Below are 16,704 nucleotides of genomic sequence, written 5' to 3' on the forward strand. Positions count from 1 at the left end.
AACTCACACGTCTCTGTGCCAAACATTCTATTCGTTATACTTTACAGTAGCTATTGATAATCGTAGATGGTTGATGATGCTCAATTCCTCTGCTCTGCTCATTATTTGAAACAGCCAGTGGTGGGTAAAATAAAATGTATATTATGCTATAAATATGCATCCATATACTACTCCACTTTGGACCGAAATAACCGAATTAAACCCGAAATTAAAAGAAAAATAACCCGAATTACCCGAAAAATGTTCGCGCGCGCGCGCGAACGGGGCAAGCATGCACGCGCGCTGCGCGCGCGTGCATGCGCGCCAGTGGGGCCTCGATAATTACTCTAGCCCACGGGCCTCGACTCCTCTTAATCCGGCACTGCTTGTGGGAGTAATGACCGATCCAGTCGGTGCTCAATAACTACCAGCTTGCATAACGTGTTAAGACTAGGACTTAAATCTAAGATGTACAGGTCATTCGGCGTGATTCCTCCAAAGAAGATGACACGATCTCCCACCATGCAACAGCACATCCCGTAACTCCAACACGAGGGTTTCCCTTTGGGGTCAACCCTTTTCCAGCAAAAGGTCCTTGGATTGAACTTCCACATTTCATTGAAGGTGTAGTCCAGAAGAAGGTTGTGGCCACCAAATATGTACAGTTCTCCGTTGTAGGAAAAAGCCAAATGGCGCCTGCGTCCTTCTGGAAGAATCTGTGCAGAAGGCGTGCTCAGCCAGCGGTTGGTGGCCGTGTCAAACACTCTGATATTGTTGTACTGGCCCCCTCCTCCAAATACAAACATCTTTGTCGCGATCATGGTGGCAGAGTGTCGCGCAGAAGCAGGCGCCGGGGGGCCTTTGATGTTAATTAAAGACCAGACCATTGTGCTGGTGTCCAACTTGTAGATGTCATTACTACATCCGATGATCTGGGTGTATCCCCCGTAGATATAAATGACCTTTCCCAGGACACATGCCGAGTGGCCCCACTTCGCATCCGGAACGGCCCCAGAAACCCTGGGTATGAACCATTTATGGGTGTTGACGTCGAACGCGTAAAGCACGTTGTCGGTGCTTTCCGTGGCCCTCAAGCCCCCCCAGATGTAGATGGCGTCGCCTATGAGCACGGCCGTGTGGTAGTAGCGCCTGGAGGGGACCTCGGCGGGACGCTCGCCTTTTCCGATCGTCACCGGGGGCAACCAGCGCAGAGACACTGTGTTGAATATGTGCACCTCGATCTGAACCATGTTCTGGCCGTAGCCTCCAAAGGAGTAGACTTTGTGGCCCACCGCCACTGCAGCATGGTCGTCTCTCTTTGGCTCTCCTTTCAGATGCACCGTCCAGCGCAACATTTCACACATCTTGGATCAAATTCTCTGTTTTTTTCTGTGAGTCTTTCGTTTTCAAAGGAAAACTCTGCTCTTCTTGCTCAGCAGCATCAACTTTAATAGTCTCTGTCTCCTTTTGGTCCCTTTGGCCCTTCGTCGTCTTGTTTTGTAAAGGAACTGAGTCCTGTTTCCCACGCGACCACTTATATGAGTACAGCGGCAAAAATGTCATGCTAAGCTTGGCCAATCCTCAAAGCCATTGAGCAGTGATGATTTTGACAGCAAATTTTGTTTCAGTTTTAGTCATAGTCTTTTGAGTCAAATTCCATTTAGTTTTAGTCATATGTGAGCAGGTCTGGTGTTTAGGGCATCATGTCGCGGATTGACAAAGAGTAGAAAACAGCAAAATAACTTTTGTTTTTGTTTTGGCTGATTTTTTAGTCATCTGAAATGTTGGCCTTGATGGCGTCGTAATGGCTGATTTTACACTTGGTTGCATGCTGAAAATAGACGATCTACAAGCTCACAACGCGTCATAGCGCAACGCGTTGTGAGCTTGTAGATCTGCTATTTCCAGAGCGCAACACCTGAGCGCAACCAAGCATAAAGTGACTTGTCTTTTAGTTATACTGGATCTTTTTTTCCACAAGTCCCTCCCTGACATTTTAGTATAGTTTTTATTTGTTGAAACATTTGTCTAAAATATTTGACTAAATATATATTTAGTCATAGTTTTAGTCATCATAGCTAAGTTTTTGTTTCGTTTTTATTTAGTTTTCGTGAGTGAAAAAAGGTAGTCGACCAACAAGTCATAGTTTTAGTCAACAAAATCAACACTGCCATTGAGTTTGGGGAGCCACCGCCTGTTGATCTCTCAAACGTGTCAAATCGATCGCCATAGCAAGGTGCAGGGAGGGGTGCTGGGTGGCTGACTTAGAGCAGTGGTTCTCAAAGTGGGGCCCGGGGACCCCAGGGGGTCCTTGGGGTGGATCCAGCGAGTCCCCAGCTAAATGATTGACAGAAAAGGATCCAAATGGACCCTAACCGTTCTGTAGCTCTGAGAGTGTACACATGTAACCACATCGACACAGACATTTTGGTTAGATTTGTACACTCTCAGAGTAATGAGGGTCTGTGGTCATTGAATGCATACCAACCTGGGGGTCCTTTAAATTAAAAAGTTTAACCACTGTACTAGAGGAGACGTCTCTGGTGTTGCCTTTGGGAATCAAGGCATTATGTCATGTTTCCGGCACTTCTCACCCTCTCTCACTTTATCTGTCCCTTTCTCCCTGTGTGTGTGTGTGTGTGTGTGTGTGTGTGTGTGTGTGTGTGTGTGTGTGTGTGTGTGTGTGTGTGTGTGTGTGTGTGTGTGTGTGTGTGTGTGGTGGCTGACAGGATGTTCTGTACTGGTAAGTATAGGCTATTTTCTTTACGTCAAACTCAAGCACATAATATGTTGATTCTTTTTTCCCCCCTAAAGGCCAATTTAATACATGCTCCACTCCCACCCAGGACAATTATTGTTTATTAAAGGATGTTATTGTGTATCCCCCCGAGCGGGGGACAGCTGATTCTCAAGGATATTAAAACTTCCCATATCAAGCGGAACGAGAGGATGCCTTGATTCAGTAGATTGTTTTTTCTTTTCGAAGTGGAAGATTGGTCAAATTTAATCCTTTAAGACCTGGAAAAGCATCTGTGTCATTTTGAGGTTTATTTGGCTATTCAAAAATAGCAGATATACAAGCTCATAGCGCGGCACCGAGTGCCGCGCTATGAGCTTGTAGATCTGCTTTTTTTGTTGTTTTTTTTTGAGATGGGGTCCGCGGCCAAATACTGACATTTTGGGTGGTCCTTGACATGAAAAACTTTGAAAACCACTTAGAAGACATTTTGTAGAATCCCCCAGAAGCAAAGATTTGAGTTACAAATGTTCACTTTAAAAATATTCAAAGATCTGCGCACATTTTCACGATTTTTCAAAAATAGCAAATGTTCGCTTTATATATAAAATATTCAAAGATTTGCACACATTTTCACGGTTTATTTTTCAGCCAAAGAAATCTTAAAAATGACACAGATTGAGCGTTCCCGGTTAAAAGGGGTTAAATCTACGCCTCACACTCTTATTCACACTTGAAGTGGGTAATAGCTTTCTTTTAGTCAGCAGGGAAACGGTGCATTTATACTGTAGCCCCTCACTCCATAACAAACTCACCAGGTTGCAATCAGCTCAAGTGGAACTCAAGAGATTAGATTTTCAAATGAAAATATTTACAGAAGCAGGTTGGGGGTGAATTTGTCATAGGGAGCCTGTAGTGTAGGCTATGTATTAGATGTTTCAAGACCTTAATGTTAAAATGTTATACAAAACTCAACAGCAAAATGGGTGTAGGGTACACTTTACTTGAAGTGTTATACGCATAAAGCTATCATACAGTAGATAATTGTTAGTTCATTATTAACCACTTGAACCCCAGCATTCCGTATTGTGGGGAGCCCTGAGGGAATTCCCCCTCAACCATATTATGGGGTTAAGTGGTTAATGCATTATTAACATTATAACTAGAGTAGTCATCATTTATTTGCCCAGTATACAGAAAAGCTCTAGAAGTGAATTATAATCTGCAAAAATGACATAATAGAGATTCACACCAGATTCAGTTCTGCAGTATATTTATACATCTGGTCTATATTCTGAGGTCATTTAAAAGCAGTGCATACATAGTGCCTCACAAAGCATGTCTACTGTTACCACGTTTTTACACTGTAACATCCTAACAGGTCTGTTTCTACACTCCAGTGTTCATTTTGACAGCAAATTTTGATTTTATTTTAGTCATAGTCTTTTGAATATATATATTTTTTGTTTAGTCTGTTTAGTTAATCTTAGTCAGTAATTTTAGTTAGTTTTAGTTTCAGTCTAGTTTTAGTCGACTAAATATAAGATTTTAGTCGACTAAGTGTACAGTAGATTTTTTTCGACAAAAATTAGTTTTGGTGGGGCCTTGATGGCATCGTAATGGCTGATTTTACACTTGCATGCTGAAAACAGCCGATCTACAAGCTCGTAGCTTGTACGAGCATGTGGGTCGGCTATTTTCAGAGCTCCCAACCGAGCATAAAATGACTTGTCTTTTAGTTCTACTGGATCTCTTCTCCACTTGTCCCTCACTAACATTTTGGTCTAGTTTTTATTTGTTGACGAAATAATTGTGTCAACAAATAAAAACTAGACTAAAATGTCAATATATTTAGTCTTAGGTTTTAGTCATCATAGCTTATTTTATGTTTAGTTTTCGTCAGTGAAAAAAAGTAGTCGACAAAAATGTGTCGTCATAGTTTTAGTCGACGAAATTAATACTGTTACACTCTCAGCATAAATGTAACACTGAGGATTTTACTGTGTACTACTGAGACCCCACCCGTTGGTTATAAAACCACGACTACATGGTCGTAATGTAAACTTCTCTCCTTGTCTTATATCCCTGTACAGCCCGGATCAAAGAGACGGCCGAAAAGGTCATAAAAACTGTACTTTTCACCAGGCCCCCCCTGGTATCAGTGAACCATGACAGTATAGTCAATAAATCTGAATGACACCTCGGATCATTGGCTGTGGTCTGCGGGTAGCTGTCTGTCTGTCTGTCTGTCTGTCTGTCTGCCTGCCTGTCCCTTAAGTGTCTCTGTCATGTCTATCTTCATCTGGACACTCAACAAGCAAATATTGATCCAACCATTGTTAGCTGTGCGGGCAGCCAAGCATGTCGCTCATGTGGTCTGTTGCTTCCGAATGTCCCACATAATTGTGTTCCAATTCAATCTATCTATCTCCGGTATATATCTATTGTATATGTCTATGGTATCTATCTATCTATCTATCTATCTATCTATCTATCTATCTATCTATGCCATAGATCAATCGATAGATAGATCGATAGAGATATATTCTATGGTATCTATCTATGGTATCTACACATATCTATCTATGGTATCGACCTACGTATCTGACTATCTATCTATCTATCTATCTATCTATCTATCTATGGTATCTATTTATGGTATCTAATCTATCTATGGTATCTATCTATACCTATCTATCTATCTATCTATCTATGGTATCTATCTATCTATATCTATTGATCTATAGCAGGGGTCTTCAACAGGGGGTCCGGGACCCCTAGGGGGTCCTCAGAGTGACTACATGGTGTCCGCCAAATCTTTGTGTGATATGTTTTTTTTAACTTAACCACTTGAACCCTAGCATAGCAGCGCAAGGTGTTGTGAGCTTGTAGATCTGCTATTTTTGGCAAAGAGGTAGGTGTGTAGAGGGAAAAGAAGAGAATACCAAGTAAACAAAAAAAGTTTAATCTGAAACACAATTCTATAGAATATAGAGGGGGTCCCTGCTTCCTCTCTCTCTCAGCTAGGCCTGAAAACGTTGAAGACCCCTTCTCTATGGTATCTATCTATCGATCCATGGTATCTATCTATCTATCTATCTATCTATCTATCTATCTACAGTATCTATCTACGGTATCTATCTACATACAGTATGGTTTCTATCTATCTATCTATCTACATATACCGTATCTATCTCTCTCTCTTCCTTTCAGTTTCCACCTTCATTCTCCTCCTCTTTCCACGCTATACTTATGTGTCAATAATTTCTTCAGAGATTGATATAATTAGTTTTGCTCTCTAAACAAGGTGAAGGGGAAAGGCATGTTCCCTTCTCTCTCAGCTCTGCCCTTTGGGGCATGCTGACTTATTGATCCGATATAGCGTTCACGCCTGGCCAGAGAAGACGTCTGTGTGCATTCCCCTGCCACGCATCTTGGTTTCCTTGGTAACGTGTTTCTGTCTCCAAGCAGCCTGCCGTTTACTATCAGAGCTCAAGGTGTGGTTTAACCAGTGGTGGAAAAAGTACTCAATATTTTTACTTAACCCCTAGTACACTAACCATTGGTGAATTTCACCCGAACAATTGTATTTATGTGATTTTCATAATGTTGCTGATGTCTGAGGTGGGTGTCCTTATACCTTCAGGATGCTCACTGACGTTATAGAAGGTAGGTTTGCTTCCCTGACCCCCATCCCTGTTTTTTTCTACAGTAAATATTGGGATCCTTGACATGAAAAGGTTTGAGAACCACTGACATAGTAACATACGTTTATTCAAAAAACAGTTAGGATTTAGAAGACATTTTGTAGAATGGGCCTCAGGTCTTAATGGGTTAAAGCTATCTAAGTACAGAGACAACTCAGGTCCAGATTACTGTCTATAGGGTATAAGTGATTAACAACCTGTATTATATAGTACTGTATGTAGCCTATATGAGCTGTTTGAACGTAAGATGTGTGCTATTGATTGATTCCCAAAAATAAAGAAAAAAGTGTGTCCGTCATCAGTGGGACACGTCGTTTAGTTTCCAAATATAAGGGACGATTCTGTATTTCAAGGGATGGTTGGGATGTAACCATTCACTGAACACACAATACAATTTCAATCACGATACTAGGTTCACCATACGATATAAAAAATTTAAAAAATCACAAAATAAAGGCCTTTGCAGACAGGGTGCGATTAGACAATCAGTTTTTACCACATGCGAAAAAACGCACAAATCGAACTGGGTTTGATTGGAGAAAAAACGCATCGCCGCATCGCACCGCCGCGCTGTAAATTCGGAGCCAGTGTGCATGAGGTCATTGAGAACCATGTGTTCATTTAAAAAATGATATTGTCTGTTTTTCCCTGCGAAAAATCACACCCTGTCTCCAAAGGCCTTTAGTTTCCAGACAAATGACCAAAAACATTTTTTTTTAAATTACTTCTCTTACACAAATCCAGTATTTTCTTCTCTCTCTCTCTTTAAAAAAAAAAAATACTGTCTTCTCTTATCCTCTTTTCAATACAGTAGCAAATGACTGAAAACATTTTTTTTAATCAATCCTCTTACAAAGATCCTGTATTTTCTTCACCAGTTTGAATCGATTTTTTAATTTACAATAAATCGCTACATGTCTATTAGCAACGCTTCTCTCTCTCTCACTCTCTTTTCTCTCTCCCCCCCCCGTCTCTCTCTCTCTCTCTCTCTCTCTCTCTCTCTCTCTCTCTCTCTCTCTCTCTCTCTCCCAGCAAAACAGATTACCGGCCCTACCTACCGAAGAGTATTATTCCATGAACTGTCACTGCTTATTGGAAGCAACAATCCATGCAGAATGAACCACAACACTGTGGCGTAGTGATTACATAACAGGTGACACCGCTGACTATAGACCATGGACAGTGCTTTGGTCCAGTGTTGATTTTGTCAGCACATTTTTATTTAGTGTTAGTCATAGTCTTCTGAATAAAATTCCATTTAGTTTGTTATATTTTAGTCATCTGAAATGTTAGTTTTTGTCTAGGTTTAGTCGACTAAATATAAGATTATAGTCGACTAAATCTACAGTTGATTTAGTCAACTAAAATGTATTTTGGCGGTGCCTTGATGGCATCGTAATGGCTGATTTTACACTTGGTTGCATGCTGAAAATAGCAGATCTACAAGCTTGTGAGCTTGTAGATCTGCTATTTTCAGAGCGCAACACCGAGCGCAACCAAACATAAAATGACTTGTCTTTTAGTTCTACTGGATCTCTTCTCCACTAGTCCCTCACTAACATTTTAGTCTAGTTTTTATTTGTTGACGAAATTGTCAATATATTTAGTCGTAGTTTTAGTCAACAGTTTTTATTTAGTTTTCGTCAGTGAAAAAAGGTAGTCGACGAACATTTTTTGTCATAGTTTTAGTCGACAAAATCAACATTGCTTTGGTCGAGCCTTTTCCCCCTCTCATAGCACTTTTGCTAATGTACAAAACAAGCAATTTGTTTCTATTTCTGCTGGTCAGGAACAGAATGCTTTGTTTTACAATATTAGTTTTCCTGCCATGCACGGGCATTTTGCTGCTGACCATATAGAAACCCGCAAGAATTGCACAAAGAATGAGTTTCTTTGACGGCCAGGTACTCAGCGTTCCGTCCATCCATAAAAAAGTTGAATTGACAATTTAACCACATTTGCCACTTTGTGGGCAAACGGGTTTTTAGATGAGTGAGGTATAAGCTATACCTCTAATGGAGCATTTCTCCATTGTCCCTCTGCTGCCCAAAACAACATTGGGTTAATGTGACGTGACTGAACACATTTTGTTGCAATTATTGCTGAGTGTAATTAGCTTCACCTGAGGGGGGGGGGGGGGGCACACATTAATCACAAGAAATTGGCTGTCCTGTGATGCATTGTTGTCAAGCAGGAAAACAGTCTTGTCTCAAAGTTACAATATTATGTTGATGAACAGTTAGTAGCTTTATCCTATACAAACAACATCCTGATGTACAGCGGATGTTTATTTTTCATAATAGATCCACTGCCAATTTGCCTGGAAAAGAATATCGGTCATGAGGTCAACAAATGTAGCTAGAAAGTACAGTCCCTTACTGTACTGTACATATATTATGCACTATATCTCATCAAATGCAACAGGGAATCTTAAGGGACATTTAGCAATTGAACACATCAGCATCTGTTTACTTGTTAAGGGACATTTAGAAATTGAACACATGAGCATATGTTTACTTAGCATTGTGAAAAATGTTTTTGAACGTGTTCCTTGTTTCTAGAGCAAAGAAACTGTGAGGCATAATAACCGAGTGTTGCAGGAGAGGCGTAGAGACATGAGGGTGAAATAGATATCAATATATAGATTGTCCAACAGGCCAGTGGTTCCCAAACGGTGTGCTGAGATGCCGTAATACAAAGTGTAGGTGTGCCTTGAGTTTTTGTAGCCTGGGATCAATACCTTTTTCGGGTTTGTGATCCGGTCGCGAACGGAAGTAACCCTACGTCACCAGGCGCGTCATCATCAGGCGGCCAGAACCCGCGAATCCGGAAAGACTTCACCCCAAAATAACTACGGCCGGGATCAAGGGCATTGTAATAGGGCCTACCTAGTAAAATCCTTGATGCGGCGTAGTTTAGCATATTTTTTAAAATATAAATGTGTGTGTACTTTCCGGAGACTATTTAGCATCTGTCCACCTTGGTTATCCCACGGGGAAATTGTATTCCATTTATCGATTGGGGAAACAAACAGGGGGAACCAAAACAAAGCGGCTCCGCCAAACCGGAACCCGCAACTTCCGGAAAGATTAATTGCTTTTTTTCAGTAGGCGTGGCCTAAACCGGATCACACGGGCCATTAATAACGAATACCAGGCTTTCCTCCGAGGTGGAAAGACTGGCGATGCGAGGTTAGGTTTTTGTGACAACCATAAAGTATTATTGCAATATATACAACCATAAAAAAGGTTATGTACTCTGTCAATACTTTTTGCACACTCATTTACCAATACAGAGGGAAATCCTATACTGTATTTTTAGCGGCGCTGGCGCCGCTCTATACATAGTATAGAGCGGTCCTGCTCTATACCTGGCTTTTCCGTCAACGTTCTGATTGGTCAGGTCTGTCAACGTTCTGATTGGTCAGGTCTGTCAACGTTCTGATTGGTCAGGCCCGCCAAGGTTCTGATTGGTCAGGTCCGTCAACGTTCTGATTGGTCAGACCCGTCAACGTTCTGATTGGTCAGACCCGCTCTATACCTTTAGGTATAGAGCGGATCCTGCTCTATACCTGACTTTGTCCGCGTTCACGTCAACGTTCTGATTGGTCAGACCCGTCAACGTTCTGATTGGTCAGACCCGTCAACAAAGTGATTGGTCAAGCTTCACGTGACACATGGCTATAAACACATTATAAACACATATCGATGACAAAATGTATCAAAGGCGCCGCTACCTTCACACAGGGTGTGATTTTTTTGTTCTTATTTACTTCCAAACTGTCATTGTTGCTATTTTAGGTGGAATGTATTATCCCCTCACACATACACACACACATTTTCTAAAATGTGTCGTGATGTGACACGCTGTGAGCTTGTGGATAATTTCCCTATGAATACAGGGTCTGCCTTGAGATTTTGACACCCATTTGTGCAGCATTGGACACGAAAAGTTTGGAATGCTCTGAATAGCTGGGATGCTTGGTGTTTGTTATTTATAAAAGCAAGGCCAACTAGCCACTCACAACTTTGCCATTTGAAGACACATTAATTCACAGAGAGTTACTTTACCACCTAAAGAGATATTGACAATCAAATCAAACACATTAGATCACAGCTCACTTTTTAAGTAATCACTGTTGTGAATTTAGCAGACCCTCGATGTGGTCCTAAGAGTATTCCTTTATTGGTGAGTGATTATTCAGTATTCCTTAGTAAGCAAGCTGTCAGTGGTGGAAAAAGTAATCAAATGTTTTACTTAAGTAAAGGTATCAATACTGCAATGTAGAAATACTCTAAACACAACTAAAAGTCCGGAATTCAAAATTTACTTGAGTAAAAGTTTTCAAATGTATAAAAAAACTTTTCAAAATAGCAGATCTACAAGCTCACAATGCGTCCCATCGCGATGCATTGTGAGCTTGTAGATCGGCTAATGTATGTTTTGTAATAATAATCAAAATCAAATAAATGTAGTGGAGTAAAAGTACAATATTTGGAGCCGAGATGTAGTGGAGTAGAAGTAAAAGTATTGGAAATTGGAAATACTCAAGTCAAGTACAAATACCTCAAAATTGTACTTAAGTAAATGTACTTAGTTACTTTCCACCACTGCAAGCTGTGAGCTTGGAGAACAAGATGTCACCAGGCAGTGTCACACAGCAAAGTTCTGAAGGATATTAAACATAGAGAATAGGCAGTACTGGTGACATTACATAACCAGGATATATGAGTCAGAACAGCTATAGAAAGGAACAGAATGTCATATGAATAAGTGCATGATATAACATGGTGTCATCATATTCTACAAAGTAGAGGAGTTGTACTTCAACAGTTGTGCCTTGTACCATTGGAGTGTAAATCCGTGACCATTGCGTCATAACTCATAAGTATATCAGTATGCTTACGCAGATGAGAGTGAAACAGTACATGTACCATCAAACAGATAAAGGCCAAGCCTAAGATATATTATAATGATTACAAGCGTACAGTCACAATATTTGATGTGGTTGGTTCAGATTTGACAACATTTCTGGTGAAGAGGATTGTGAGATGTGTTTACACCAGGGGTCTTCAACAGGGGGTCCGGGACCCCTAGGGGGTCCTCAGAGTTACTACAGGGGGTCCGCCAAATCTTTGTGTGATAGGATTTTTTATTTTACCTCTTGAACCCTAGCATCCCTTTTCTGAGGAGAACTTCAGCCACAAAATAGCAGATCTACAAGCTCACAACGCCTCGCAGCGCGAGGCGTTGTGAGCTTGTAGATCGGCTATTTTTTGAAAAGAGGCTATAGGTGTAGAGGGAAAAAGAGCAGACCACGTCAACAAAAAATGTTGAATCTGAAACACAATTTTATACAATACAGAGGGGGTCCCTGCTTCATCTCTCTCTCAGCTAGGGGGTCCTTGGCCTGAAAACATTGAAGACCCCTGGTTTACACTGTGAAGCTGCTGTTTGTAATAGAGAAACAGTAGTCACCTTCCCTCTTTTTTTTTGCATTATTGGTCTATAGCTAACAAAGCACATAATGCAATGCATGTAGCCGTTGTCTACTTATTGTGGGCCTTGGACAGTTGTGATTATATGAAAGACTAATAGTCCATACTTATTATAATGTGGATACACAGATTTGCTTCCGCTGTTCACGACTCAAGAAGATGCTTCTTTTTTTTTTGCGCGCATCACTGTTTCAGATGCCTTTGAATATGGTCTCTGACTGTAAGCTCGCATTAAACGACTTTCACACAGATCTGAGTGTGCAGATGTTCTTTTCTCAGTTAACTCGTATTTTTTAAGCTCCAGCACCTCAGCTAAACATCAAACTGAGTGAGCAGTGTGTTTTCTTTTTTTGAGCCTAGATAAAGAAAAGAAAACAGAAAATAAAAAACATCAGGATTCTGCCAGGATCACCTTTGTCCAAATTCGTCTGAAAAATCCACGTATTGACTTGCTTTTCAAAGAGGAAAAGATAATAATATCATTATCATTTTAGTTGGAATCCCATCCTAATTAAAATGAAAAGGAATGCAATAGAAACAACATTAACACATTGACAAAGGCAGAGCTAATAGAAAAACAAATGTTGATAATTTCATGGCTAGGACAAATGTTTATAAAAAGAAAAATGCTGTTCGTTGAGGTATTTAGTTCCTATAGGAAACATTCTTCAACGCGTGTGTTCTCTTCCAGCCGTCATCACCTTGAGTCAATTTACATAAGTAATTGATAGTCTGGTAAAACGTGTTATTTTCAATGCAGCATGTCTTTAAGTTGCTGCTGACACGTTTGATACAGCTTGTGTTTAAAAGTATTAAATGTTCTAAACAAAACACAAAACATGTCTAATAATTTTGTCTTTTGTTATACCTTCAAATTGCACTCATGTCAGAGCAATACGTTATACGGTAATAAAGTTGTAACTTCCGATACCAACTACAATTTTACAAATGTAAAGAAAGGGCACTGCAGTACCATAATTAGTATTTTCAAGCTTTGACAATGAGATTTGCCCACCTGGGAATCCGTGGCACTCCCATACTGTCTCTCTCTCTCTCAGTGACTAATGCATAATGTATACTTGGCTGTGCACCGTGTCGTGCACTAAAAATAGCCAATCTATAAGCTCACAACACGTCACGTTGAATAGCTGATCTATAGCCGAAAGCAGCCAATCTTGGGGGCACCGACAGCTGAGTGGAGTGACTTTTTATCGTCTACAGAGAGACAGGAAACAGGAAGAGAGAGCTGAGGAGTGACATGGGCAGCAAAGGCCCCACCATGCTCTGGAATCGAACCCAGGAGTCGCTGACAGGAATCAAAGCCTACAGTATGTGGTACGCGCCTGATACCCGACAGTGAGTCCTGGGTTCGATTCCCGCGCATGGTGCATGGGCTGCATGGGCTGCATGTCACTCCCCAGCTGTCTCCTGTCTCTCTACACTGTGGACTATCAAAAAAGCCAGAAAAAAATACAAATAAATAAAATAACTGATACACAAGCTCACAACACACATTGTGAACTTGTAGCTTGGCTATTTTTTTTACGTATAAATCACCCCAACACCGATCTTCATGAGCAACCCAAGAAGACAATATAGACAACATGCAAGCAAACGCTGCCATAGAGTCAATCAGCTTTTTCCACTTCCCCTGCCAATAAATTGAGTACTCGCCTTCAGAGAGGCCCTGGAAATAGATTGAGGTTGGCTTTATTATGTGACACAGCAGGAGAAAGTGCACTTAGCTATAGGAGGAAACAGATAGCATTTCCATCCATGTCTCGGTAAATGTACATCAACAGTGTGGTGGATTCTGCTTTGGTCACATTTGACTATATACCAAAGAGTAGTTTCTGGAGTCAACTCCTATCCTGTCCTCACGTCACCTTGCCAAGCTCAGGAAATGACAGCTGTAATTTTACACATATTAAAAGAATCTCCCAGGAATGCACTCTGTGGTGAAAAGGTTCAGGAGATAACAATATTCTGATCTTCTAAGATAAAACACAGCCATTGCTTGCAGCCTCTCTCTTTGGCTGTCATTCTGCTGTAAAGAAATCATCTCAGAATAACTGAGTTCAAACGGAGGCTTCTGGTTCCAGGATCAGAATGTCTTGGAGATATAAAAGGGAAAACTGTGTCTGAATTCTGATGTCATAGTACAAAGTAACAGCTTGGGTTACCCAATGTCTCCAAGAGTTCGGCTTTGTCAGTAAGCTTCAATACCATAGGAAATGACATCAAACAAACAACATCAAATGGCATCGGTTCAGATTGTAGTGAAATGCATTAATCTGTGAGGCTATTTGCCCTTGTTTAAGGAGAATTAAGGAGTCAAGGCATTCCTTCTCCTCAGTTGATTTTATTAAGGAGAGAAGAGAATTACTCACATGGTTACATGGCAGCTTTCAGCAGGAAAAGACAGAGTAAAACACAGCATTGATATTTATACTTGATGTGTATGCACATGCACACTCTTTTCTATAGGCTTGTGCACGTGGTGTGTGTGTTGAGGTCCACATGTCTAAACAGTGTGGATCCTATATGTGTGTGTGTGCATGCACGGATGCACTTCAGTGTGCACGTAGGTGCGTGTGTTAGACTATGTGTGTAAATGAGTATGTGCTTAATTAAGTAGTTTGGTGTGTGTGTAGGTCTATTGTGTGAGTTGGTTAAGACAATATACTGGTCAACTAAGGGCAGATGACCCCAGGAGATACTGACATCTGGACCTGGGCTTTTCTCCCCCATGAAAGGGTGTAGAATTTATGTGACTAATCAGGAATGCCTTGCTAGGCAAACTAGCAATCAATGGACTGTGTCTATTAAACAGTAGTAGTATGCCTAGTTATATTGTAATGTAAGTGCATTACAATATAAGTACTAGTGCATTAGTATATATTGATATATGATATTATGTATGGATGTATGTAAGTAAGTACAAGGACCATGTGCTGTTTGAATGCCTGTTCCTCATTATCAAGTGATCAGTGATTTTCTGTGTGTGGCATCCTGTGGGGGGATGAGAGGTCTCTAGGCCAGTTATTTGTGTGTTCATTACAACTATTTTTTAGACTATATGTTTATTAGACTATATGCTTAGTTCTAATATACTACATATCCCCCCTATGGAGGGCCCTAAAGGTCCTCCATAAACGTGGGGACATGAAAACCATAGAACCTAAAGTAACACTAAAGTAACACAAATTAAAAGGCATCAAAGAGCTAACTAAACATTAGTACCAAAACACAAACAATAAAAACCTGCTACTCCTCATGTAGAAAAAGAACAAATGTGTTAGGATCATCCAGACCTCCCTTGACAAACAAAACCTGTAACACAAATAGGCTACACAGGTCTCAAAAGATAACTAAAATGACAATCTATAAAAACAGAAGGACATACAAATCGCCATTTACCATGCGCGTCAAAACACAAAAAAACGCCTATATTAAAACGCACTATCAAACGATCTCTGTCTTCATCAGGGTCTCTGACGGACATCTGTCTTCACGAACGGAAAACCCCGTCTCACAAGAAAAGATAGAGTAAAGTTAAGGTAAAGCTGTAAAAGAGAAAAAGAGAGGAGAGATGTACTGTATGTCCACGGGTTGAGGGGAGAACGACATAGAGGGGCAATGGTGCTCCTCTTGCTTTGAGTGTAGTTGTAATTGTCCAGGTCCAAGGGGTAATGACACCCCAGTCTGTGGGAGGGCTGTGGCCTCCCCTCTCCTCTGTTACATTGTCTCCAGATGTGACAACGGCTTGATTGATTGATTGATTGGCTCATAATGAAGTTGCTGATCCTTAATGGTCACTGGCATTTGCTTAGAAGAGTCAGGCTGTCGTTCCAGCCTCACTCCTGCAGTCCGGTTCCCTAAGCTTAGCTGTGGACAATGTTGCAGCTATAATTTTATCCTGACGCTCTTTGAATAACCTAGTCAACTTCTGACCTTCCTTAAAAAACAAGTCTAAAACATCACCTGTCTTGCCTGTTTTCTGTCCTGCTTTGTACGTGCCTACAAGAACTTACATCATTCTAATAACCTCTGGATCAAAAGAGCCATATTGCTGCCATGGCTTGTCTAATCCAGGCCAGCGCTTATTCCACCGTTTGGAAATTGTGGAAATCCCTTGGAATAGGGGGTTATTCTGTTGTACTATCAACACAGGTGTCGTTGTGGGGGAAGGAGCTCTCGTTGGCTTGGCTCCCATCACTAATATCGATCAAGTATTCAAATAATATTGAACTATATTTTTGATAGTTGTAGTAGACCCTTGTAGGTGCACTGTGCATGGCCAGAAACCCAATAATAATAGTGTTTTTTGATTATATAGTCTTTGAAATAATGTTGAAAAGCATTAAAGAAAAACTATACGTTCACCATTAAAGGTTCATACACAGACCACGAACAATTGTCAGTCTACAACGCATCTTATTTGGCAATATTGTTTAGTCTATGTAGACTGCATATGTTGAGAACGGGAATATAGGGGTGATAAGTTACTCCAATACAAATTACCATACGTTACTCTAAAATTCGGCACTGAAACTACAAACTCACTGATGTCAAACAACAAGCTCATTTATAGTCAGGGTAGGACGTGTGATTTTAGGCTGTGGGGCAGAATTGTTCTGTCAGCTTTAACCCTATGCTCAACCTTGGTTCATGATTCCTTGGCTAAAGCAACCACCTCTTGGAGATGGGGGCCAACTTAGACTGGACTAGTCCCCCACAGCATTAATTAGCTACCAGCAGATCTGTGCTCAGATCACAGGGG

General features: G+C 40.8%; 1 protein-coding gene across 1 annotated transcript; it reads right to left on the bottom strand.

The window, feature by feature from the left end:
* Window positions 1-350: 350 nt before the first annotated feature.
* On the bottom strand, window positions 351-1,343 carry LOC311051546 (kelch domain-containing protein 3-like; the record flags this gene model as incomplete). Its single annotated transcript, XM_084066121.1, has 2 exons — window positions 351-838; window positions 902-1,343. The coding sequence occupies 2 exons, from the start codon at window positions 1,341-1,343 to the stop codon at window positions 351-353; spliced, it is 930 nt and encodes a 309-aa protein (XP_083922247.1).
* Between the last annotated feature and the right edge of the window lie 15,361 nt (window positions 1,344-16,704).

This window comes from Gymnoscopelus microlampas, assembly GCF_963454915.1.
Source record: "Gymnoscopelus microlampas genome assembly, chromosome: 9".
Lineage (NCBI taxonomy): Eukaryota > Metazoa > Chordata > Actinopteri > Myctophiformes > Myctophidae > Gymnoscopelus > Gymnoscopelus microlampas.